Raw genomic sequence first — 22,541 nt, forward strand, 5'->3', positions numbered from 1 at the left:
CGGCTCCTAGCCGGATAGGGGGTCTGTTCGGACTGACTCGCGCCAAAACGCCCTACCTACCTACCTATCCCCAGGCCGCGCAGCGAAGCGAAAAAAGATGAAAATAGGGGGTACCTACCTATTGCAGGGCCCTTTTGGGCCAAACAAGACCAACCTACCTACCTATCTGGGAGGGGCCAGCCAGTCCCAACAGACCCCTATCCGGCTAGGAGCCGGAACCCTGCCGCGCCGATCCCCTACCTGCCCCGGGCGTGAAACCCACACTGCCTGCCCAAACCACACTGCCCTGCCCAGGTGTGAATAACTTCCCGGCTCGCGAGGTCTCGGAGAAAGAGACGAGAAGACCTCTGGTCGTGCAACCAGAGCTATCTACGGACAACCAGAGACCAGACACACACATGCCCCGCGTGCTGCCTGCCGTCGCCTCGACGCCGCTCGTCTACTTCGCCAGCACCGCTGCGCGGCCGTCGGACGCCGCTTCCGACGTCCAGGCCACGGTGCCGCTCTGCCGTGCGCTCAAGACGCTGCAGGGCCAGGTCCTCTTCAGTCCACAGAGCACGCTTGACGCCGACACCCTCGCTGCACGCCTCTGCAAGCTGTCTACGCTCGGCTACGTGCACGTGCTGCTCGCGAGCGCCTCCTTGGGCGAGGCCGACGGCCCGGCGGCGATCCGGGCCGCGGCCGCCGCCGTCGACGCAGGCGTGTTTGGCGCGGCGCTGGCTGTCTGGCGGGCCGTCGCGCGGCTCGAGGGCCGGGAGGAGGCGGCGAGCACTCCGGCGGCGAGCTTGGTCTTCCGCGCCATCGGCAAGCGCGGCGGGCGGGGCCACAGCTTCACGAGCGACGAAGCGAAGAGAGCTGCGAAGGCGGGCCTGACCGAGGCGACGGGGCTGCAAGGCTCTAGTGACAAGTGCGCCGCGCCGCTCGATGTGCTGGCGCAGGTGCACTGCAACCGCTTCTGGCTCGGCCTGCGCCTCAACCGCTCGCCGCTCGACCAGCGGCCTCCGACTCGCACCACCGCCACCGCCTCCTCTGCCACCGCCACCTCCGCCACCTCCGCCACCTCCGCCACTTCCGCCTCTGCCACCGCCACCTCCGCCACCGCCACCTCCGCCATCACCTCCGCCTCCGCCGCCTCTGCCTCCGCCGCCTCCGCCGCCTCCGCCTCCGCCTCCGCCTCCTCCGCCTCCGCCTCCGCCGCCTCCGAGGTAGCGCCGCCCCTCCTCTCCAGCCACCTCGCGGCCCGCCTGAGCGAGCTCGGCCTCGAGCTGCCGCGCGACGCGCGGGACGTGGTTGCTCCGCTGTGGGAGATGCCGCTCGAGGGGCAGCGCGCTCGCAAGCAGGCCGAGAGGGAGCGCCTCGTGGCGCGCCGCTTCACCCGTGATGAGCTCATGAGTAACGAGTGGCTAATAGGCCGAGATGGAGCGCCTCGTGGCGCGGCTGAGGTCGGCCGGCGTGCACGCAGGCAGCTCGCCGCCGCCGCCGGCCGGCGCCGTCGAGCCGTTGCGCTTCTGCGGCGGCGGCGGCGAGCGCAACACGTGCGAGATGCACCTCGGGCGAGCGCGGGCGGGGGGCGTGTGCTGCGGCTTCCGGCTGGGGGTGGGGGCGAGCCGCGACGGCCTCGCCATCGGCGAGGCGGGCGGCGTCGCGCGCGCGCGTAGTAGTAGTCGTAGGACAGCCTTCCCTCCAAGATCCGGCCGTGGAGTGTGTAAGGCACTCGGTCCGCGCATACCGCTGCCACCACACCAAACTTAACTCCAAAGCGACCCGCGCCGGAGCAGCAGCGCTGTTCGTCTGCCACACCTTTGCCCCCCCCTCTGTGTGCCTGTCCGAGAACTGAGTCGAGAATCATTCATCGCTCCTTCATCGCTTATCAGGTTGGCGGCGTCCCGTTTGTGCCGGCCTGGATGGCGGCGGTGGCCGCGGAGGTCGGCGCCGCGATGCGGGAGTGGGAGGCCGGATTGGCGGTGCAAAGCGACGGTACACCGCCCTCGCTCCCGTTTGCGCTGCTGCGGCTGCGCGGCAGCCTCCGCACGCGCCAGTCCGTCGCCGTCCTCACCCCGACGCGCTTGGGCTCTGGCGGCGACGGCGATAGCGAGGGCGGCGGCGGCGTGGGCGGAGGCGGCGGCGTGGGCGGAGGCGGCGGCGTGGGCGGAGGCGGCGGCGTGGGCGGAGGCGGCGGCGACTCCCCTGGCTTGTCGCCTGCCACGACCGCCGCGACCGCCGCGCTCGCCGCGCGGATGGCGCGGGCTGCCGCAGCTCACGGACAGAGGTTGTCGGTCCTGGTGCGGAGTGCCGGCGGCTTGCTGCTCGTCGACGCGGCGGGCAGCGGCGGCGGCGAGGGAGAGGCGGAGCTGCGGGGCCATGATGGCAGCATTACCGAAGAGATGGGGAGCGGCTTGCGGCTGTCGATAGCGCCGCTCGCCTTTTTCCAGACCTGCACGGCCGCGGCGGACTTGCTACTCGAGACGGCCCTCCGAATGAATGAATGAATGACTCATGCGTAGCTCTCAATTCGTTGTAGGCGGACCTGCTGCTGGAGACGGTCCGGTCGCTCGTGTCGGACGGCGGGCGCTGCTTCCCGCCCTTGCTGCTCGACATCTGCTGCGGCGGCGGCGCGATCGGCCTCGACGTGGCCCGTGCTGCGGTCGCGGCGGGCGCTTCAACGCGGGTGGTCGGTTTGGAGGTTAGCGGCGAGGGTGTCGCTGACGCGCGGCGGAACGCTGCGGCGAACGGGCTGCAGGGCTTGTACGAGGCGCGGTGCGTCAAGGCGGAGGACGGCATCGCCGCGGCACTCGGGGGCGCGGCGGGCGCGGCGGCGGGCGAGGAGGGGGCGGCGTGGGCGGCAGCCGTGCTCGACCCTCCACGGACCGGCCTCGCACCGGCACCTAAGCCTAACCCTAACCCTAAGCCTAACCCTAACGCTAGCCCTAACCCCAACCCTAACACTAACACTAACCCTAAGCCTAGCCCTAGCCCTAGCCCTAACCCTAACCCCTAGACCTCCTCGTCTGTCGACTGTGCTCGACTGCTGGGAGCTCGGGCTAGGAATTCCAGGAACCTGCCCCCATAGGCCGTGTGCAAGTCTGTGCGGCAGGCGGCCTCGGTGCGGCGCGTCGTGATTGTGTCCTGCAACCCGCACGGGTTCACGCTGCGGCGCGACTACGTCGTCAAGGGCGGGTCGCTCGCGGCGAATTTGCGCGTGCTCTGCGGCAGCCGCGGCCGCGGCGCACCCTTTGCGCTGCAGAGGGCGATCCCGATCGACATGTTCCCACACACCCCGCACGTGGAGCTGGTGCTGCTTCTGGAGCGAGGAGTGCCCCTTCCCCAGGTCAGTAGTAGCTAGTACGACACCCACCCCGAGTATACGCGCCGCTTTTTTCGTGATGACATGCCTGATGACACTAAATTGATACGCCACACAGAGGCACACGACACCTGGGACGCACGAGCGCCACCCTGTGACACGGCCCGTGCGACGTGCGTGCGGGAGGGGATACATACGGGCACATCCAGCCGCGCAGCCGTGACCGAGCGCCACGTGCCCCATTTCACCCCGCCTGAGTAGATCAGTCTGCGAAGTGTCCTCCCTTCCCCCAACGCCCCCACGCGCCTTTGGGCCAGCGGCGGAAAGTCCTTCTATTCCCACTTGGACGGATCGAAGGCCCACCCTTCGTCAAGCCTTTTCTGGATTTTGTTGCGAAGCGTGACTGGCATGCCACTTGCAAGCTCCTTCACGCTGAGCCTGCCATTACCATCTGCATCGCAATCTGCGAATGTCCTCTCGCGGATTGCTCTACACTTTTGGGAAGACATCGAGAATCTGAATGCGCGCAATGCTTGCTTGAACTCCTCCTTGGTCAGCCCGTCGCCGTTCACGTCAAACTTCATCAATGCTGCCAACACGGGATCTTCCACCTCCAAGCTTCCTTTCGGTCTCTGCGTTTCTTCAGAGTGGCCGCTGCCGTTGCACGAGGAACCGCACGCGCCCATTTGTGCGCCGTCGAGGGAGGGTCGCGATGGCCGACGCGGCCGAGGAAGGCGATGCGAGCATGACCGTGGAGAGTCACGTCTGGCGCGGTGGACGCAGCCTGTCAGCGGCGGACAGGCTGTCGTCGGCGGACAGCCTATCGTCGGCGGACAACCTATCAGCAGCGGACAGCCCGTCAGCGGCGGATCACCTGTCCATGTCAGAGCTCGTGCCGAACTATGGTTCGGACCTGGGAGCTGAGTCACATGGCGACTCCACTCAGGGCTCGTACGTCTCCGAGGTGGCCTCGGGGTCGAGCAGGCGCTCGAGCTTCGGAGCCGATGGCGAGAGCACGACGGCCACGCCACAGGGCTGGATCGGTCTGGGGCAAGCCCAGCCCCTTGACCTTGCGTCGCTCGAGATCGACGAGGACAACCGCTCGGAAGCTACACTTCGGCGGCACTACAGCGGCTCTACCCAATTAGCCGACGAGGACCAGAGAGGCCCGGCCTCGCCCGAAAGCCCAGGCGAGCGGCAGGCCTGGATTGACGAGCGCAGGGCCATTCACCCCCGGAGCGTGCTCTACCCATGCGACACGCGCTTTCGACATGCGCTGCTGCACCTGCGCATGCCGAGCGCGCCGTTCCGGTGCGGCTGCGCCTGGTGCGAGGCGAACCCGCACGCCAACATTTAATCGGCTCCGGAGCAAGGCGATCAGTCCATTGGGTTGTATCAGACTGTAATCGAATCTCGTGCAATGTGATCTACCCAATCTCGGCTGCCCCGGCCTCGTCCGACCTTCTAGGCTAATCTCGCCTCGCCTCGCCTGATCTCGGCCAACCTCTACTCGGCTCCCACCTGCCCAGAGGATGATTCTGACTCTGTACGCGCGCGCTCCTCTCCTCTGTGTGGACTCTGTGTGTGTGCGCGCTCCCCCAGTGTTTTGTAAGCGCGACAGAAGTGTCCCTCGCTCAAACGGAGATCGCCTTTATAACACTGTACAAGTCGGCGTCTACCACGGCGCCCGTGTACTCTCACGGTTGGCCGTCGCCGCACACCACGCGACGACACACGGACTGGGTACCACCACCCGCACCAACCAGTGGCCTCGCGCAAAGCGCGGGAGAGCTGTGGCTCGGGGTCAGACAGCGCGCCTCTCCGCCGGAAAGGTGCTCTTCCGTGTCCACTGTGATCATCTCGACCACGGCTACAGCCAACGCCGACTAAAACTCTGGGTGCGAGGGGAGGGGGCAGTACATGCACGTAAGCGGCTTTGGGGCGAGATGCGGGCCGCTGGGTGGGTGATTAGTGGGTCTGTGGGGCGAGGTGAGTTCTTACCGCGGGATATATTGTTGATTGGGTGCGAACGGCTACCGCGAGCACGAAGATAGGGGTGTGCGACGCGCACCTGATTTTAGCCGCGCGTGGCAATCTGGCGCCAGTTTTAGAGGGCCTCGAGCCGTGGTGGCTCCGTCCGGAAGGCGCCTCGAGGCTCCGGATCGGTTTGCGAGGCCGGAGTGATGGCAGACCTGCAATCCCCTAGCGCGGATTGGCCCCTCGCAACCCCTTGGGCGCGCACGCGGCGGCAGAAGCGAAGAGGCGAGGGGCGACTGCCACACTGGGGAGCGGACCGTTTCTTAACCGGAAAATCCCACCCCCGAAAGCTACACTGTGAGGTCGTCGGTTCGAACCCACTGCGAGGCCGCCTCACCGTCTTCTGCCCTGCGTCGTCTGGTGACGGGTCCTCCATAGTCGGACGTGTGAGGCGTACCGAACGGCGCTCGATTTTTTCGCACGTGCCTCTGCGCGCGGTCTCGGGGGTCTGCGTCTGGGCGTTTGGCTCTGCCGACTGAGAGTCTGGGAGAGGGATTCATGACCCTTTTTCGATCCACCAGTTGGGAAGAAAAGAGGTCTTTTGCAGAGGCATCACCGCGCCGTGTGCGGAGTGCAACTGCTGTCCACACGTGAGCGTCAAGCGAGTGCGCTCGCACACGCCTCACGCGGCCACCGCCTCGGCATACGCGGCGAGCGTGCGCACGCCGTAGCCGGTGGCGCCGCCCGCCTTGTCGTTCCAGACGGGGCCGGCGATGTCGAGGTGCGCCCACGCCGACTCCTTGACAAACTCGTTCAGGAAGAGCGCGGCGGTGATCGAGCCGCCGCCGCCCGGCGCGCCGAGGTTCGCAAGGTCGGCGATCTTGCTGTTGATCTGCTCGCGGTACTCGGGCGCGAGCGGCATCTGCCAGAGCAGCTCGCCGTGCGACGCCGCCGCGTCGAGCAGCGCCTGGCGGAGAGCACGGGCGGGGGTCAGGCGAGATCAGGCGAAGTCAGGCGAGATCAGGCGAGGTCAGGCGAGGCAAAGAGACAGCCACGCGAGAGATAGGCGGGGACCAGGCGAGAGCGGGCGAGAGGGGGGCGAGATCGCGCCTTGCTGAGCGCCTCGTCGGACGACCACATGCCCGCATAGTCGGGGCCGAGCGCCACAATGCACGCGCCGGTGAGGGTGGCGACGTCGACGATCGTGTCGACCTCGCCGAGGGCCTCGGCGTACACGAGCGCGTCGGCGAGCGTGAGCCGGCCCTCCGCGTCCGTGTTGAGCACCTCGATCGTCTTCTTGTTCGAGGCGGTCAGGATGTCGCCTAATGAATCAGAGGGGGCCCCGGTGTAGTGGATTGCATGCCTCGCGACACGAGGGGACACGAGGGGTCTCGCAAGCGTCGCGCCCGGCCGCATCGCCTCGGCGCTCACCATGTTCTCACAGGACGCGACGATGAAGTGGACCTCGACGCCGGCCGGCCGCACCTCCGCGAGCGTGCGCGCCGCGCCGAGCACCGCGCCCGCGCCGCCCATGTCGAACTTCATCTTCTCGATCATCGAGCCGGCGCCCGCCTAGTGGTTCGGGTACCGTGGGGGTATGGCCTGGGTTCGGGTACCGTGGGGCTGGGGTTCTCGATCATCGAGCCGCCGCCCGCCTTGATGTTGTCAGCCAGTCAGGCCAGTGTGTGTGCGTGTGACACGCGTCAGCACGGACGACGGGGCACACGCGCACTCGCGGAGCACACACGGGGGCATTGCACACGAGGCGGTGTGTGCGTTCTCAGGGAGAGGCGTCACCGCAGACATAGGTGCAATCGTCAGAGGGGCAGCGGTGGGGAGCCCCACTCACGGCCCCGCCTTGATGTGTGTGTGTGCATGTGTGTGTGCATGTGTGTGTGCGTGTGTGTATGCATGTGTGTGTGCGTGTGCGTGTGTGTGTGTGTGTGCATGTGCATGTGCGTGTGCATGTGTGTGCGCGTGTGTGTATGCATGTGTGTGTGCGTGTGTGTGTGTGCGTGTGCATGTGCGTGTGCATGTGTGTGCGCGTGTGTGTATGCATGTGTGTGTGCGTGTGTGTGTGTGCGTGTGTGCGTGTGTGTGTGCATGTGTGTGTGCATGTGTGTGTGCGTGTGCGCCCGCCTTGATGTTGTAGCCGCCCGAGTCGAAGGTGAGCCCCTTGCCCACGTAGGCAATCTTCTTCGCCGGCTTGCCGCCGCCCGGCGCGCTCAGGCACAGGTGGATGAACTTGGGCGGCTCGACCGCGCCCTGCGAGACGCCGAGGTACGCGCCCATGCCGCGCGCCTCGCACTCTGCCCGCTCGAGCACCGTCAGGGTCATGCCCTCGAAGCGGTCGGCGATCTCCTTGGCGCACGCCGCGAGCGAGGTGGGCGTCGCGTAGTTGGCGGGCGACGCCACCAGCCCGCGCGTCAGCAGCACGCCCGCCGAGAAGGACCGCGCGCGCGCGAGCGCGCCCGCGTCGGCGCCGAGCAGCGCGAGCGCCTGCAGCGGCGGCGGCTTGTTCTCGTCGCTGTCGGCGTCCGACTTGTAGCGCGTGTCTGGCGAGAGCCCAAGCATGGCGGCCTCGAAGGCGGCCTGCTGTGTGTCCGCCGCGAGCGCCGGGCCGGTCGGAAGCAGCGCCGCCGCCTGCTTGGGCTTCTGCTCGGTTGCGAGTGTCGCCAGCGTAGCTCCGAATTTCCGGGCGCCGGAGATCTTGAAGTCGGTCGAGAGGCCCATCCCGACCACCGCCACCTTGCGCACGTTCCCGCCGCGAGGCAGCGAGACCACGGCCGACGAGCCGGCCTTGCCCTTGAACTCGCTGTCAGCGATGAGGTCGGCGACCGCGCCGGAGAGCGCCGCATCCAGCGCCGCCGCCTCGGCTCCGAGGGCGATGCTCTCGCCCTCCTTGGCCTCCCAGACCGGAACGACCATCATGTCTCCCGTCCAGTCCGATGCGGCCGCGTCGGAGGCCACGAGAGAGGCCGAGGTCAGCGGCACCGCCGTCGCCGCCTCCTGGGCGCCGGCGGCGGCGGCTCGAGGCGAGGCGCCGCCACGGAGCGCGACGCCTCGCGAGAAGCGGTGAGGCAGGCTGCCGCCGAGCGAGTAGCCTTGAGCGACGCTGTTGGAGGAGAGGAGGAGGGACACGGAGAACACGCGAGAGCGCAGCTTGTACATGGCAGGAAAGAGGCGGCTCGGCGCAGGACAACGCGAAGAATGCCCCCGCTTTGGCTTGTCTGTTTTCTTTCTTTCTTTTTAAAGAATTCTGAAACTGCGGGGCGTGGGTTGGTAGTGTCCGTTTTATTTATTTATTTATTATGGGTTGGTAGAATTCCTAGGCCGTGGTGCGCAGACGCCTCTGATGCGCCAACTTAGTCGGCGAGCGGTCGGCGCACGTTGGGCTCGATGATGTACTCTCGGCCCATGCGTAAGGATTGTCGTAAGGATTGTTGTACATGTTAGATCGGGCCGCGAGCGCGAGAGGTCGCACACACGACGTGTCCTGCGCGAGGGCTCGTGATGAGAGCTGCTGACACCATTATCGGCGTGCGAGTGGTGTCTCTCTTCGTTGTCATGGTTGTTGATAATACAAACGGATGGTCCCTTGTCGCAGTCACACACACACCCTCCACTATCCAGATACCGGCCTACAGGGCTCGTGTGTTGGTGCGGCCCCGCGCGCGACCGTCTCGCCGCTCGCGGCGTCCGACACTTCCCCGTTCGCTTATCGCCTTATTCCACTCTCCTACTGCGGTCCGGTAATCAGCTGCTGCCCAGCGTTTGAGATAAACGTTGAAGGGCGCGGCGTCACAGCAGCAGCAGCGGGCAAGTGAAGGATGAGCGCGCGAAATGGCTTCTGGGTGTGACTGTGTGTGCGCACGCCTCGAACCCTCTCGCCTGATCGACACACGACGGCCACGAAGCTCTCCCACAGCTACTCGCCGAGCTGCGCTTTGACAAACGCCGCGAGCTTGGGCACCGAGTACTGGAACGGCCCCTGCCCCGAAAAGAAGACGACGTTCAGCTGCTCATCGAGCACGACAAGCCGCTCCGGTGGCGCCTCGTACGCAATGTCGAGCGCGTTGGTCGTCGGGTCGTCGACCAACATCGGCACGCCCGCACACCACTCCGCCTGGTGCTCGGCAAACTTCGCGGCGACGGCGAGCCGCGAGGCGAGCGTCTTGGGCTGCCGGTAGCAGATGCCGTCAGCCGCGGGAATCGCCCAGCCGCCCTCCGGGTGGGCCTCTCGAATGTAGACCAGGAAGAGCGACAGGCTGCCGGCATCAAGATACGGACGCATCGAGGTGACCAGAGCGGGACCCTTTGAGACATAGGGCGGTCAGGTGTACGAGCCAAAATTGAGGACCGTGAGCTTACGAGGGCCAGATCCGGCGCGCACAGCACCATGGAGTGTCGTCTCGACGCCGTCCAGCGTGCACACGGGCCCATCTGGCGCCAGACTGCCAAGCGTAAGCGATGGCTTGGTGCCCTGCAACATGCAGCGCACAAGCGGGTGCGCCGCCAGCAGCTCATCCCGCTGGAGGTGTGGGTGCGATTCAGCGAGCTGATCCAGCTTTCGGGTGAAGAAGGCGACGCACTGCTCGTCAGTGAACTCGCCAAACTCGGGCGCGGCCATCTGTCTCTTTCTAATTGCGGGGCCCCCCAATTGCGGGGGCACGCTCTTTTAGGGGCCACGGTTCGGCTGCGCGAATGCCGATCTGGCGGCGCACGGGGTATAATCGCGAGCGAGGGAACCCGGGAGCTGGGGCAAGCCTTGGCGAGAGTGAGTGTGAGTGTGGTGTGGACGCGAGAATAGCTCCGCCGTTCATGGAGGCAACCGATGCGAGTCGACTGGTGTGTGTCGTCGTGGTTTCGTATCAAGAATATTCACTCACTCACTTGGCGAGACTGCGTCAGCTGTTCCCACAGCAGGCTTGAAGTACCTCGCCAGGCGAATCCCTAGCTACAAGCCCCTACTGCTACGTCGACGCCCAGGCGCACGAGTTTCCGGTTCGGATGTGCCATGCCCATGGCGCATGGGCCATGGGGCCCATGCGGCATGGGGATGGGCGGACAGGCGCTACGAGTATTCCGGTCGAGTTTTTGTGTACTTGGCGAGTCGGGCGGACAGCGGCAATCAATCAAAAGCGGGCTCGGGATGAGCTGCTCACATCCGTGTGGCAGACGCCAAAACCCAAATAGGGTTCCCCAGGCGCAGCCGCGAAGACGAACCCTTCCGCCGGCGTGCCTCGCGGGACTGCCGCCCGCTGCCGCCGCCCTTCCCCCCCTCCGCCGCCCGCGCCTTCTCCGCCGCCCGCGCGGCCGCCTTCGCCTCCTCCGCCGCTAACAGCGCCTCCCTCCGCGTGACCCCAATGGGCCCCTTGCGCATCCAGGAGAGGTCGCGCGAGCGACCTATCCAGGGGCTACTCGGATACGGCGCAACGTAGCCGCTGCGCAGCTCCGAGTAGTCGCCAAAGCCCCCCCCCAAATAGCCCTCAAGGCAAGCATCGCAGACCCATTAGTTAGAATTCTTCTCAAAGTTGATATCGCGCATTGACTTCTCGGAGTCACTCGGTCCAGGGAGAGACACATCATGAGCTCGTCCTGCAGCGACAGCGGCGACGGCGTCGACAAATCGAGGGGCGTCTTTGTTCGTTCGGTGCGAACTTCCATCGCCACTGACATAGCATAAATTGCTGAGACTCTGCCACTATACGCGCAGGTGCACTCGTCAATCCACAAAGCGAGCAAGCTGCGCTCCTTCTTCTCTCAGTTCGGGGAGGTCGTGTACGTCAAAATTCGGAAGAACGGCAACCATCGCAGCACTGTCACCGATGTCATCCCTGCTCTCACCCTCCATCCTGCCCCCACAGGCAACGCCAACGTGTCTTTCCACACGGAGGGTGCAGCGCAGCTCGCCCTTAACCAGTACAAGCTGACTCCGCATGTCTTCACGATCGAGGGCTGGCCCTTGCAGATCGAAGAGTCGCGCTTCTTCACCCAGCACCGGGGCTTTCAGTCCCTCTACTCAACCCTGGGGATCGACGATCGCGGGAACAAACAGGCGAAGATGGTGAAGGCAGCAGGGGCGCTCGAGGCTCGCGCGGTGGCGGCGACATCCCGCGATGCGCTCGACGATTGCAATGCTTTGCGCGCGCTGCTCGTCAGCCGAATGGCCAAGGAAGGCCTTGCGGCAGACGGGGCGCGGCGCGGCGGCGCGCTGGCTGCGGCTGCGGCTCCGGTCTCGCTGGTGGCGGCGCAAATGTTTGAGGCGGTGCTGGCCAAGTTAGACCACGCTCTGGCAGAGGCGTCGAAACGTGTTGTTGCGGCGGAGGCGGCGGAGGCTTTCTTTCACCTGTCTACCTACCCGCAGAGTGGAGGAGAGCTGGAGGCTGCTGGAGGAAGCACGTGAGATTCCAACTGGGCAAGATTCCCCTTCGTTCGATTCTCAAGCAGCACAGCAACCCGATTCTCATATCTCAAAGCTTCCGTTATTTAATGTCGAACATAGGACAAACTCGTCCGTGCTCGCGTTCCGCGGAACAGGTGGCCTCTCCCCTTACTAGTACCCTTACGCCTTAGAGTACGCCTTAGAGCGCTTAGGGTACCCCTAGAGTAGCGCCTAGGGTTCTGAGGGCCGGATTGTTTTAAGACCTTTTAAGAAATGAGGAGGTTTGGGGGCTCAAATTGTCAGTTAAGAGATTGCAGGCACGGCGGGTCCCTCTTTTAAGACCGTTAAGAAAATCGGCCTCGCCGGCATGCGTAGCTTGGTTCCGCGCCGTTGCCTGGCCGTTACCCGCTTTCTCCAAATAGATACTGCGACACAAACAAGAACAAACAATCGCGCGCGCGTGAACAGGGCTCCAGGCCCCAAATTACGTGTGAGTGTTAGAGTTGTTTGGTATTGCTAAAAATCTCTCCCAAACAAGCTCACAAGACACACAGCCAGCAAAACATCTCTCTCTCTCTCTCTCTCAGCCAGCTGGCTGCCACACACCCTGAGTTGGCGTACACATAACTCAAGGCCACATTCTTCCTGTCGCCCCCCCCAGCACTCCAAGGTGCCAAGAGAAACAAACAAGGGCACAACATCACAACAGACGACAGGAGTAACATGCGAGGCTAGAGCAGCTTGCTCCACCTCTAGCAATCTCTCCGGCCGGCGAGGCACGGACGAGACCGTGTGTGGGGTCTAGTGAGGTGTCTCTGGTCACTGTTGTAGGTAGGTAGGTAGAAAGGTGAAGAACAGCCAGGCTCGGACTGGACACCAGTTGTATGCCACCGAAGGCGCTCTCAAAAAGAAAAAAGCCGAAGAGGGCGGCACCTTGGCACGCCTGTGTCTTGAGGCGCCTCTTCCTCCTGCCACAATGGCCAGCCTAACCCCACAGCCGATGAGCCCGCGGCCGACCTACGAAGAGGTGCTGCGGCTGCGAGCGGCGAGCGCCAAGCAAAGCGCCGAGAAGATGGCTGCAGCTCCCGCGGCAGCCGCGCCTGCGAACGCTCCACAGCCGCCTCCGCAGCCCCCCCATCCGCCGCCGCCCGCTGCCGCGTCCGCACCCGCTCCTTCGCCTCCCGCTGTGGCGCCGGCGCCGGTCGCGGCGCCGGCCAAGCCCGTCGCCGAGCCGGCCTTCACCGACGCAGAGGTCGAGGTTCTGCGCACTCCGCTCGCTCCGTCCGAGTGGTGCGGCTCGGAGCTGCACGAGAGGGCGCTGGCGTACATGCGCTCGCGACGCGATGCGGCCGTCATCGCCGACCCCTCTCTCGCGCCAACAGTCGAGATGGCGTCCGACCTCCGGCTCTGGCGCCTAGAAGCGGAACGCGGGATCGTTGTGCTCCAGCCAGCGCTCGAGAGGGCACGGATTCACTGTATCCGACCGTAGTCCGGTTCACTGTGCTCTCCTCCCGGCGTACTCGCGCGGTGCTCCACACACTCTGCACATGCCCGCCCTCCCTCCCCCGAGGTTTGGCGCAGCCGCCACGTAGGCTCTGGCGCTTCCTCGTCGCGACAGCCTTCAAGGGCGGTGATGCGGCGAGCATGTACGTCGAGGCGCTGCGGTGGAGGAAGCGGAACGGCACGGACGCGACGAGGGCGGACCTGCGCGCCGCCAACCCCTCCTTCTTCACCGCCCGCGCGACATCGCTCGAGAAGCCGCTGCTGAACGAGCAAGACGCGGCCGTCTTTGCGGCGCGGCCGCGCACCTTCTTCACCAAGTCGGCGGGCGGCGGGGGCGAGCTGCTCCTCGACCGCGCCGGCAACCTGCTCTTCATCGAGGTGCCGGCGTCGGCCGACGCGGCGGCGGTCTGCGCGCTCGGCGCCGACGCTTTCCTCGCGTCGGAGCTGCGGACGCAGGTGAGAGGAGACGAGACGAGAGGAGTGGAGTGGAGACGAGAGGCGAGGCGAGGCGAGGCGAGGCGAGGCGAGGAGAGGAGAGGAGAGGAGAGGAGGAGGCGAGGCTGCCGCTCACGCAGACTCACAGCCGCGGGCCCGGATCGCGTCTGCCCTCTCCTCACCTCTCTCGCCTCGACCTCTCGCAGGAGCTCTTCAGCTGGTCCTCGACGAGCTCTCGGAACCTTCTCGGAACCTTCTCGGAACCTTCTCGGAACCTTCTAGGAGCTGCTTCAGCTGGTCCTCGACGAGCTCTCGACGCGGCAGGACCGGCTCGTGCCGCCGCCGCACCGCATGTGCAGGGCACGTGCGTGACCTGTCCGCGACACGCTGTCGGTAGGTGAATGCTGCGGCCGCTGCTGCTACTATTACCACTGCTACCACTGCACCCGCCGGCGGATAACTTGCACAATACAACTTCCACAACACTTGCTCCGTCCTGGACCGCCTCCTTGAACTCCATGTGACACGCCAGCATGTTGATTCCACGCACCACGCACCCTCCGGAGCCTTTACGAACGCGATGCCAAATGGCTCCCCTCGGTGTGAGGGTCCCGCCCCTCGAGCTAGTTCCCGGAAACGACCCTGTAGGACCGGCTCCTCTTCGAGACGGCCTCTCGGAACCCTCTCGGAACCCTCTCGGAACCTTCTCGGAGCCGCCCTGTAGGACCGGCTCGTGCTCATGTTCCGCGTGCTCGACCTGGCCGGCGTCTCGCTCACGCCCAACCCGTTCCGCTCCTCCGACGTCAAGAAGGGGGAGGGGATGGTCAAGGCGGCGGGCAAGGAGGTGCGAGACGCGTACCCGACCACCACGTACAAGAATTGCCTGATCAACGCGCCCGCCGCGTCGATCGCCGGCGCGCTTGCTTGGAGCCGAGATGGAGCCGAGATGGAGCCGAGGTGGAGCCGAGGTGGAGGGGAGATTGTCGCCGAGGCGTGCGCGCGAGAGGAGAGGCAGCCGATCCTCCCTGTCTCTCTGCCGAGAGGAGGCGCTCCGCTGCGGCGCTGACCCCGGCTGATCCCGGCTCTATATCTCCGCCACATCTCGGCTCGACCTCACCAGGCCCGATCGTCGCCGCGCTCGTGCCGAAGCGGTCGCGCGACAAGACCATGCTGCTCGGCAAGGACTATGCGGGCGAGCTCCACTCGTTCGTCGCGCCGAGCAGCCTGCCCAAGAAGCTCGGCGGCGAGCTCGACAACGGCAACCAGTGGAAAAAGTGACGCCGCGCGCTGTCTCGCGCCGCCGCTGCGCGCCGCCGCGTCGCCGGCGCGCCGCTGGCTCGCCAAACTCGTCGCCAAGAGCGTGGCGCGTCCGTGTCACCTATCTCGACGCGCATTGGCGGCAGGGTTTATGTTGTTCACTTTGTTTGGTCTTCTATCTGTACGCCGTAACTTGAGAAGTGTGCGCGAGTGCCGCTAAAGGGTGTGGATGCTGGGTTGACGGAAATCGAAGGACGCGACCCACGTTCGCCACAGACGTCCCGCGCCTCGCCGCCAAGACGGCTAAAGTACACGGCCGCGGAAGCTCGTGTGCGTGTAGCCGTCTTTGTCCGGAGTGAATACTCCAACGCGCTCGTCGGTGACGGTGTCCTTCAACCTGCGCCGCGCTCGGCGAACCTCGACAGCGCTTTCGGTGGCATGCATCAAGCTGCTGTACGGCCCCGGCATCGCCTTCCCAGGCTTATAAAGCCGTACTAGACTGAGAGATATTGTGGACATGGTTGGTCTCTACAATATATACACTGACACTGAACCTCCCAGAGCTCGTCCCGGTCCGTCACGGCCATCCTCGGCCTCCGGAGGGCCCCCGGCCGCGGCGCGGTGCGGCGGAGTCACAAATCCGACGGCAGAGCACCGGGACGCGGTCGGGCCATCTAAGGCCCAGTGAAGCGTATGTGCATTGCCCATCCAGGACTATCACCTGGACCTATCAACAGGGGCTGGAGCCGAGCAGGAGGGCCCGGCGCACAACCCCTTGGTCAACTCACCCTCCACACCCCGTACAGTCTGAACTCTGATGACGGCGTTGGTTTCGTTGAGAAATATCGAGATGTTAGACACACGGCTCGCATGTGTCGGCACAAGTAATAGAGGGCGATATGGTCCAACGAAAGGAAACACGCCTCCCCCGGAGGGTCGGCGGACTCGGCGGTCCCCCACGGCCCACGCGCCACGGCCACGCCCCTAGGGAATCGAGGGACCGGAGGGCTTTCGCGACAGCGACGATGACGACGAAGAAAGGGGAGGGGACGGAGGGGCGACACGCAGGAGGGGCGAAATCGCTAACGGCCCGAGCAGAGAGGGCGACGGCGGGGCACGAGGGAACAACGGAGACGCTACCGATGACGCGAACCGAGGCACGGACGCCGGCGGGGACGGGGAGGGCGACAGCGACGTCGAGGTTGACGCAACCGTATCGAGAGCGCCACCCAAAGGGGGGCGGACAGCCATGGAGGTCACCGAATGGAGGGCGAACGGCACGATACGAAAAGGCAGGGCGAGGCGGATGGAGAAAGAAGTGCCGAGAAGGCCATGGTGGAGGGGAGGGACGGGAGGACGAAAGAAGGGCGGGGAGGACGAGCGGCCCGCACAGACCGCGAGCAGACAGCGCCTGCTGGCCATTTCGAGACATTCGCCAAGAACGCTAGCTACATGGGAGGGCTTCGTGAAGGATGGATTGAAAAACATTCGAACAAAGAAGAGGCGACGGGAGGAACCGGCGGAGGATGCAGAGACGTGACACACACACACACACACACACACACACACACACACACACACACACACACACACACACACACACACACACACACACACACACACACACACACACACACACACACACACACCGCTCACCCACGCGCACTGGGCCTTGCACTTTGAATGCCGTGGGGCTCCTGTCGTCAGACGTGGAGACGCGAGGGTTGCCCCCCCTTGCCCCACCACCTCGTGTGTGTGGAGAAGTTTACCTTACCTTGCCACGCCCCACAAGGAGACTGCTGACTGGCACGCCCCCCGATTCGAGTGATAGCCAAAGATACACTTGACTATACGTTTCAAAGATACAACATTATAACATCACTATCAAACTATTAGCCTAATAACGTACCTAATTATTAGCATATACCTAATAATTAGCTTGTTATTAGGACTTTCGCGTTATTAGCCTAATAATTAGCTTATTTACACAATCAGTTTCGTGAAAAAAAGCTAATAATAGCTTCATAGCAGCGTTATTAGGTATATGCTAATAATTAGGTACGTTATTAGGCTAATAGTTTGATAGTGATTTCTTCGGTGTATCTTCAAGATACACATCTTCGTTTGGGCCGCGGTGTATCTTCGTATGAAGATTCTCATCTTAACACACGACGCCTCGCCCCAGGCGCTCCGCGACCTCGCGTGGCTCCAGGCGCAGCTGCCGACCGAGATGGGCGGGTGCAACATCGACACCGCCTTCACGCGAGCCGACAGCGACTTCTCCATGTCGCTCCTCAAGAACTGGCGCACCCTCGTCGCCCACAACCCCGACTTCGCCCTCGACGAGGGAGGTGCGTCCAAGTACCCCGCCATCGCCGCAGCTATCGCCACCTATGACCACAACCTCGCGGCCCGCTGCGCGGCTCTCCGAGCGCGAGAGGAGTCGTCTACGAGGCGGCGGCGAGCGCAGGCGGCGGCGGCGCGGCGGCGCGGCGGCGGATCGCGGCGCAGACAACGGCAGCAATCTGGCTGCTGCTTGCTGCTGCAGCAGCTGCTGCTGCGGCTGCTGCTCCGCTGCCGCTGATTGTGGACACGATTCCCCCGATAACCCTGCCCGCCCGCTCCGCCCCGCCGGCCCGCCGCTCCCCGCTTGCTTGCCCGCCCGCCCCCCCGCACGCCCGCCCGCCCGACCGACCACCCATTCCCATCACCCTCTCACATACCTTCATATAGGCGCTCGAGACCTCCTCTCGCTGCCTACTCGCTGCCTCGAGGGAGGAGGGGAAGACGTAGGGCGCGCGCCACTGCGCTCGCCGTAACCGAGGCCCCTCCCCGAAAGGCAAGTAATAGCCACATGAAACCGAGACCCCTCCCCACCACCCTGATCCCCCCACCCCCTTGCTCCCCTCCCCCCCTCGGGAGGGCCGAACTGAGGCGCCCGTGGGGACCCCGCACTTCCCTTCCCCCCTCGGAGGGCCGGACTGAGGCGTCGAGGGCCCCGCTCTTTCCCTCGCATAGCGGCCACTCTTCGGATCGCTGGTCGAGCGACCCGGGGGATGCCCCGCGCGCCTGACCCAGGCGCGAAAACGAATCTGCGAGGCGTGGCCGCTCACGCGGCCCGATGGGGAGGAACGGGGCGAGCCCCCTCCAACCCACCCGCGCTAGGTCTCGGGGGACGAAGGGGTCACACCCGACGACCTCGGGAACTAGCCGGGGCAGTCGGAGAAGTGGCAACTCCGTGCACTGACGGTCGGCCGCCAGAAAACACGCCTCCGTGGCTCGGGTTACACCAATCCTCGCTACCCAACGCGGCCAAAGGATATCCACCTCGAGAACCTCGAGAACCTGCAAGAAAGAAGAAACGAGTAATGGACTCTAGAAGCGCGTTTGATTGCGAAGACAAGTCGCGCCGCATTTGATCATGGGGGTCGAGACGCCGTGCCAGCAAAGCCCGCCCATGGCGCAGATCGACGGCCGGCTTCCGTGGCGCGTGCGCGCCGCGGGGTCGGGCGTCGAGCTCGCCACAGCAGCCGGCTGCACCACGCGCGGCCGCGCGCATCTCGCGAGCCGAACGCCGTGTCGGAAGCACAGCAGCGAGGTCAGCTTCGCAAACCTCGCCGGGAAGGCAAAGCTGGATCTCGCCAGCCATGCCACAGCGGCCGCGGGCGAGCGGGGCGTGTGCGCGCCACGCGCCGCCGCCTCGGCCGGATCGCACAAGCCCCTCCTCCGCGGCTCGCCGCAGGAGAGCGGGTCGGCGTTGAGATGCTCGGATCTGAGATGCCCTGTGGCCTCGCCACAGGTCTGCTCGACCTAGCTTGTGTTCGGCCCCGGGCGTCGCGCCGTGGCGGCGACAGCAGGCGTGCTCCAGCACCGCCCCGCGCGCGCGCACGCGCAGCGGCGACGCCTCCGCACCACCCGAGCCGCCGCCCGGCCGAGCGAGGAGCAGGAAGACGAGCAGAGACATGCTGTTCCGAGTGCACTGATTTTTTCTTTTCAGTTTCACGGCCGCCACCGATCGCCTCCGCGGCCTGCATCTTCTTCGCGTTCCTCGCGGTACTCACCCGTGCCTTCCTTCGTCAAGTGTGTGCCGCCGATCATCACATTCCAAATTATACTGGAATATGCTTTGGAACAAAAGAGGGCTCTGGTAGAGTATAATGAAAATAATATAGACAACATCGAGGTGGAAGTTTATGCATAGCCTCGCCGCCGAGCGTGCCACCGACGGCGTCCTGGCGGAGGTGATGGAGTGTGAGACCTGAGGCTGCGGAGGTGACGCCTGAGGTACCGGTCCGTGCACAGCGACTCAGCCGGCGACCGCCACGGGCTCAGACGAGACCTGTCGACGCGTTCCGGCTCAGCTTCACCGTGGTCATCGGGCGTCTGTCGACGTCAGGACCACCCATACAGCTCGCGGGTGTGAGGTCGCAAGAGCCAAGATGGTGGCGTTTGGACATCCCAACCATCACACAAGACAGCCTGTAGGTGATGGCGGGACGGCGCAGTGTTTGTGGCACTCGGCAGTAGGCACCCGCGGCACGGCCCCGCTGTCGGCTCTCGCGGGCTGCGGAACCGGCCCCAGAAGGGGACGGTCCGGGCGAGTGTGGCAGCTCCTGCGCTAGTATGGGCACCCTCTATCATAGCACTACTGATCCTGGTCATTAGAGCTGCCAAGAATAGCGTCAGGAGCTTGTAGGAGTCAAAACCCCTCACACGTAGCGGACGCCAACGGACCCACCGCAGAAATTTCTTTTCTTGAAATTCTTTTTCGAAGAAAAAGGTGGAGACCTCCCGCGGGGCACGCTCAAGTACACATGCAACGACGCGCGGTGTGCGCACGCAGCACCCTCTTCGTCTCCCCTCTGCCTCAACCCTTCCCAATCTAGGACCCCAGCGCTGGCCGCCCGCCAGCTGGCCGGCGCGCGCGAGAGAGACGCCTCGCAGGCAACTACGGCCACGGCGCCTCGCTGTGCATCATCCCCCTCCCTAACTCCTTCCCCCAAACTACGCCTCTCCGCTCCAGAGAAGGAAGGCGCGCCGCGCAGCACACCGCTGCGCGAAGGCCCCCATCACTGCGAGAGTGTGCGGCGGATATGGACCCCGTCCCGTGGGGATCGCCGACGCGGCAAACGCCTCCCACCCCTCCTCCCCGGCGGGTCGCTGGCGCCCCTGCTCATGCTCATGTGAATTGCTCAAGATGGCGTCTGTGTGCTGTGGCGTCTGCCGTGAGTGCGGCCGCCAAAGTCAGACATGCTCCTGCGCCGCCTCCGCCGAGGCCGCCGGCTCCACCGAGTCCACCGAGACCGTCGCCTCGCCTCCAGTGCCGTCGCCCGCGATGGTTGCCGTCGCAGAGCTGCTGCGGCTGATCTTGCGGACGAGCCGGCTGCCGTGCTCGGCGATGCTGGCCGAGAGGCGGCTCATGCTTGCGACGCTGCCCGACCGAGCGGGAGTCGCGCCGAGGTCCTTTGCCAGAAGCGCGAGCGACACCTGCAGAACGAAACGCCCTGGCTGGTGAGTCCCGCCGGTGCGCAAGGCGAGATGTGGAGAGAGACAAAGCGCGCACTGGGTGGTGGGGCCCCGGGAAGCACGAGCGTGCGAGGTCCTTGTAGAGTCCGTCGGCGATGAGCTCCTGCAAGGGAGGGTACGCGGGTGGGGGGAGATTAAGCGCCTGAGATTGAGAGCATAATGACCCAACCCCAGCCCGCTCCTGCGGGGTGACTTCGAAAAACCTCGAGAAGAGGCAGCCGCCGAGGTCCGGGTCGTTCTCGTGCGCCATGACGATCTTCAGCCTGTCCTGGCGCGCCTGCTTGACCTGCTCGGCCAGCCGCGCGTCGCTGACAAAGCTGTCCTCGTTGAGGTAGAGGAGCATGTGCGTGACGGTGGCCGGCCGAGCATCGGCGGTGGAGATCGTGAGACCGGCAAAAGTGGTGGCGATCTCTTCAGCCAAGACCTGTGCACCCGCGTTGGCCGGCGAGGCCCAGAGCATGGTCTCCTTGGCAAAGGCGAGCGGCTGGCTCTCGGGCTCGCCCGGCACGCAGAGCGGGAGGGAGGTCTGGTTCAGGTAGTTGGGCGAGCAGAGGAGCACCGCCTGTGGTTCAAGGGTGCCGGGGAAAAGGTCTCGGGAGGGGCGAGAGGACTGTGCGGCTGGCTCTGTGTCCCGCTGCGCCTCGATGATGGTCTTGAGCGAGACGCGCTGGAACTCCTCAATTCGCATGTAGATGGTGTGCGCCCAGCCCTTTTCAAAGATGTCGGGCTGCAGGTCCTCGGGGCACTCGCCGCGCAGCGCCTGCAGCGTCGCGCCGCCCTTTGCAGGGTCCGCCTCTTGGACGAGGACGATCGGCTTGTCCTTCTCGAGCGACGAGCGGATCTCGCGGAGGCAGTTCTGGTGGCACGCAAGCAGGCGGGCGGTGAGCCGTGGGGAGTGTCGAGGGGCGCAGCAGACTCGGGTGCGTTGAGAGCCAGAGGATCCCGAGCGCGGGACAGGGCGGCGAGAGCGCGCCTGGGAGCGGAAGTAGCCACACGAGAGGAAGAAGAGGATCATTTGCGAGTGCTGGATGTACTCCTCCAGCGAACCAATATCCTTCAGATCATCCACCTGTGCGCACTCCGCGGTGCGTCGGAAGGGCTGTGTGTAGCTAAAGCAGCGCGGCTGAGCCTGTGCGCGCGTCGAGAAAGATCTTGAGGCCCGGCACCAGCAGCTGGAGCTCACTCTTGATGTTTCCGACGGCGTCTTGACCGGTCGACCTGCATGGTTAGGGGGGCGCAGTTGGATGCGGCCTGGCTTGATCACCCTCCCTAGCTGCGCGACGCACCAGATGTGCGAGAGGAACAGGTGCCATGTGAGGCCGGTCCCGATGTTCAGCTCGGGGGGCTGCTTGGTCGAGACGAGACGGACTGTGGGGACCTTGGCGACGCGGCGGGCGGCGACGACGGCACCGATTAAGAAGACCACGAGCGCAAAAACGACGAGGCCGATCATCGTGTCCACGATCGCATTGAGCATGCCAAAGCCGAGGACATCGGCGGGGTCGGCTTCCTGGTACCGCTCCTCGATGCCGAGGAAGATGGTGGTCCAGTTGGTGCCGAGGAAGAGGAGGAGGAGCGCGAGGCTTGTGGCGACGGCTAGCACGTTGTCCTCCACCCGCTTGTACGGCCGCACGACGGCAAGCACGACGGCGTAGCACGAACAGACGAGGGTCGCCACCACGAGGCGAAGAAAGGCGTTTTTCTCGGGGATCAGCAGCACGAAGCCCGTGAGCACGAGCTTGCGCGCCAGCTCGACCGTCTCCCACCAGTACCAGGTCTTCGCGTACTCCCGGTGGAGGAAGGCGGTGGCCCGCGTCAGAGCGTTCGGCGACTTGGCCTGCAGCGGCTTGTAGCAGGCGGCGAGGAGCGACGTGAAGAGGACCAGCGAGCCGACCGGCCAGAGGACGATGAAGCCGATGGCGAGATTCTTGATCGACTCGTGATCGTCGGTGCCGCACTCGACGCTCGCGTCCTGCCGCATGTAGGAGACCTGCTCCAGGGGCTCGTTCGGCGGAGAGATGGTGTAGGCCTATCAGCAGCACATTGCCTGAGGGGCGGCGTGAGCAACGGCAGTCATCGGCTGGAGGCGCCTGACACGACCACGAGCGGAAGATGGAGGCGCTGATGGAGGGCACGAAGCAGAAAATGAGCACC

General features: G+C 65.0%; 5 protein-coding genes across 5 annotated transcripts; 2 read left to right on the forward strand and 3 right to left on the reverse strand.

Annotated features, from left to right (window-relative positions):
• Nucleotides 1-398: 398 nt before the first annotated feature.
• On the forward strand, nucleotides 399-3,343 carry EMIHUDRAFT_237593 (hypothetical protein; the record flags this gene model as incomplete). Its single annotated transcript, XM_005777861.1, has 6 exons — nucleotides 399-620; nucleotides 750-907; nucleotides 1,229-1,442; nucleotides 1,875-2,042; nucleotides 2,522-2,683; nucleotides 3,071-3,343. 6 exons carry the CDS (start codon nucleotides 399-401, stop codon nucleotides 3,341-3,343), a joined length of 1,197 nt encoding a protein of 398 aa, XP_005777918.1.
• A 2,390-nt stretch (nucleotides 3,344-5,733) lies between these two features.
• On the reverse strand, nucleotides 5,734-8,472 carry EMIHUDRAFT_418804 (aminopeptidase). The gene is made up of 4 exons (XM_005777862.1): nucleotides 7,466-8,472; nucleotides 6,655-6,853; nucleotides 6,392-6,603; nucleotides 5,734-6,248 (listed from the first exon to the last, which is right to left on the reverse strand). The coding sequence occupies exons 1-4, from the start codon at nucleotides 8,450-8,452 to the stop codon at nucleotides 5,964-5,966; spliced, it is 1,683 nt and encodes a 560-aa protein (XP_005777919.1). The 5' UTR covers nucleotides 8,453-8,472; the 3' UTR covers nucleotides 5,734-5,963.
• Nucleotides 8,473-8,841: 369 nt separating this feature from the next.
• Nucleotides 8,842-9,913, reverse strand: EMIHUDRAFT_367312 (hypothetical protein). The gene has a single exon (XM_005777863.1). The coding sequence runs from the start codon at nucleotides 9,573-9,575 to the stop codon at nucleotides 9,210-9,212; it is 366 nt and encodes a 121-aa protein (XP_005777920.1). The 5' UTR covers nucleotides 9,576-9,913; the 3' UTR covers nucleotides 8,842-9,209.
• A 2,679-nt stretch (nucleotides 9,914-12,592) lies between these two features.
• On the forward strand, nucleotides 12,593-15,707 carry EMIHUDRAFT_367313 (hypothetical protein; the record flags this gene model as incomplete). Its single annotated transcript, XM_005777864.1, has 7 exons — nucleotides 12,593-13,076; nucleotides 13,265-13,625; nucleotides 13,887-13,928; nucleotides 14,329-14,518; nucleotides 14,725-15,080; nucleotides 15,196-15,200; nucleotides 15,663-15,707. Coding segments are annotated over exons 1-5 (1,175 nt in total), but the record flags the coding sequence as incomplete, so codon positions are not given.
• Nucleotides 15,708-20,102: 4,395 nt separating this feature from the next.
• EMIHUDRAFT_367322 (hypothetical protein) lies at nucleotides 20,103-21,862 on the reverse strand (the record flags this gene model as incomplete). Its single annotated transcript, XM_005777865.1, has 7 exons — nucleotides 21,674-21,862; nucleotides 21,554-21,605; nucleotides 21,343-21,456; nucleotides 21,052-21,243; nucleotides 20,557-20,949; nucleotides 20,425-20,490; nucleotides 20,103-20,348 (listed from the first exon to the last, which is right to left on the reverse strand). The coding sequence occupies exons 1-7, from the start codon at nucleotides 21,838-21,840 to the stop codon at nucleotides 20,106-20,108; spliced, it is 1,227 nt and encodes a 408-aa protein (XP_005777922.1). The 5' UTR covers nucleotides 21,841-21,862.
• Nucleotides 21,863-22,541: the final 679 nt, after the last annotated feature.

The sequence above is a fragment of the Emiliania huxleyi genome (assembly GCF_000372725.1).
Source record: "Emiliania huxleyi CCMP1516 unplaced genomic scaffold EMIHUscaffold_253, whole genome shotgun sequence".
Classification (NCBI taxonomy): domain Eukaryota; phylum Haptophyta; order Isochrysidales; family Noelaerhabdaceae; genus Emiliania; species Emiliania huxleyi.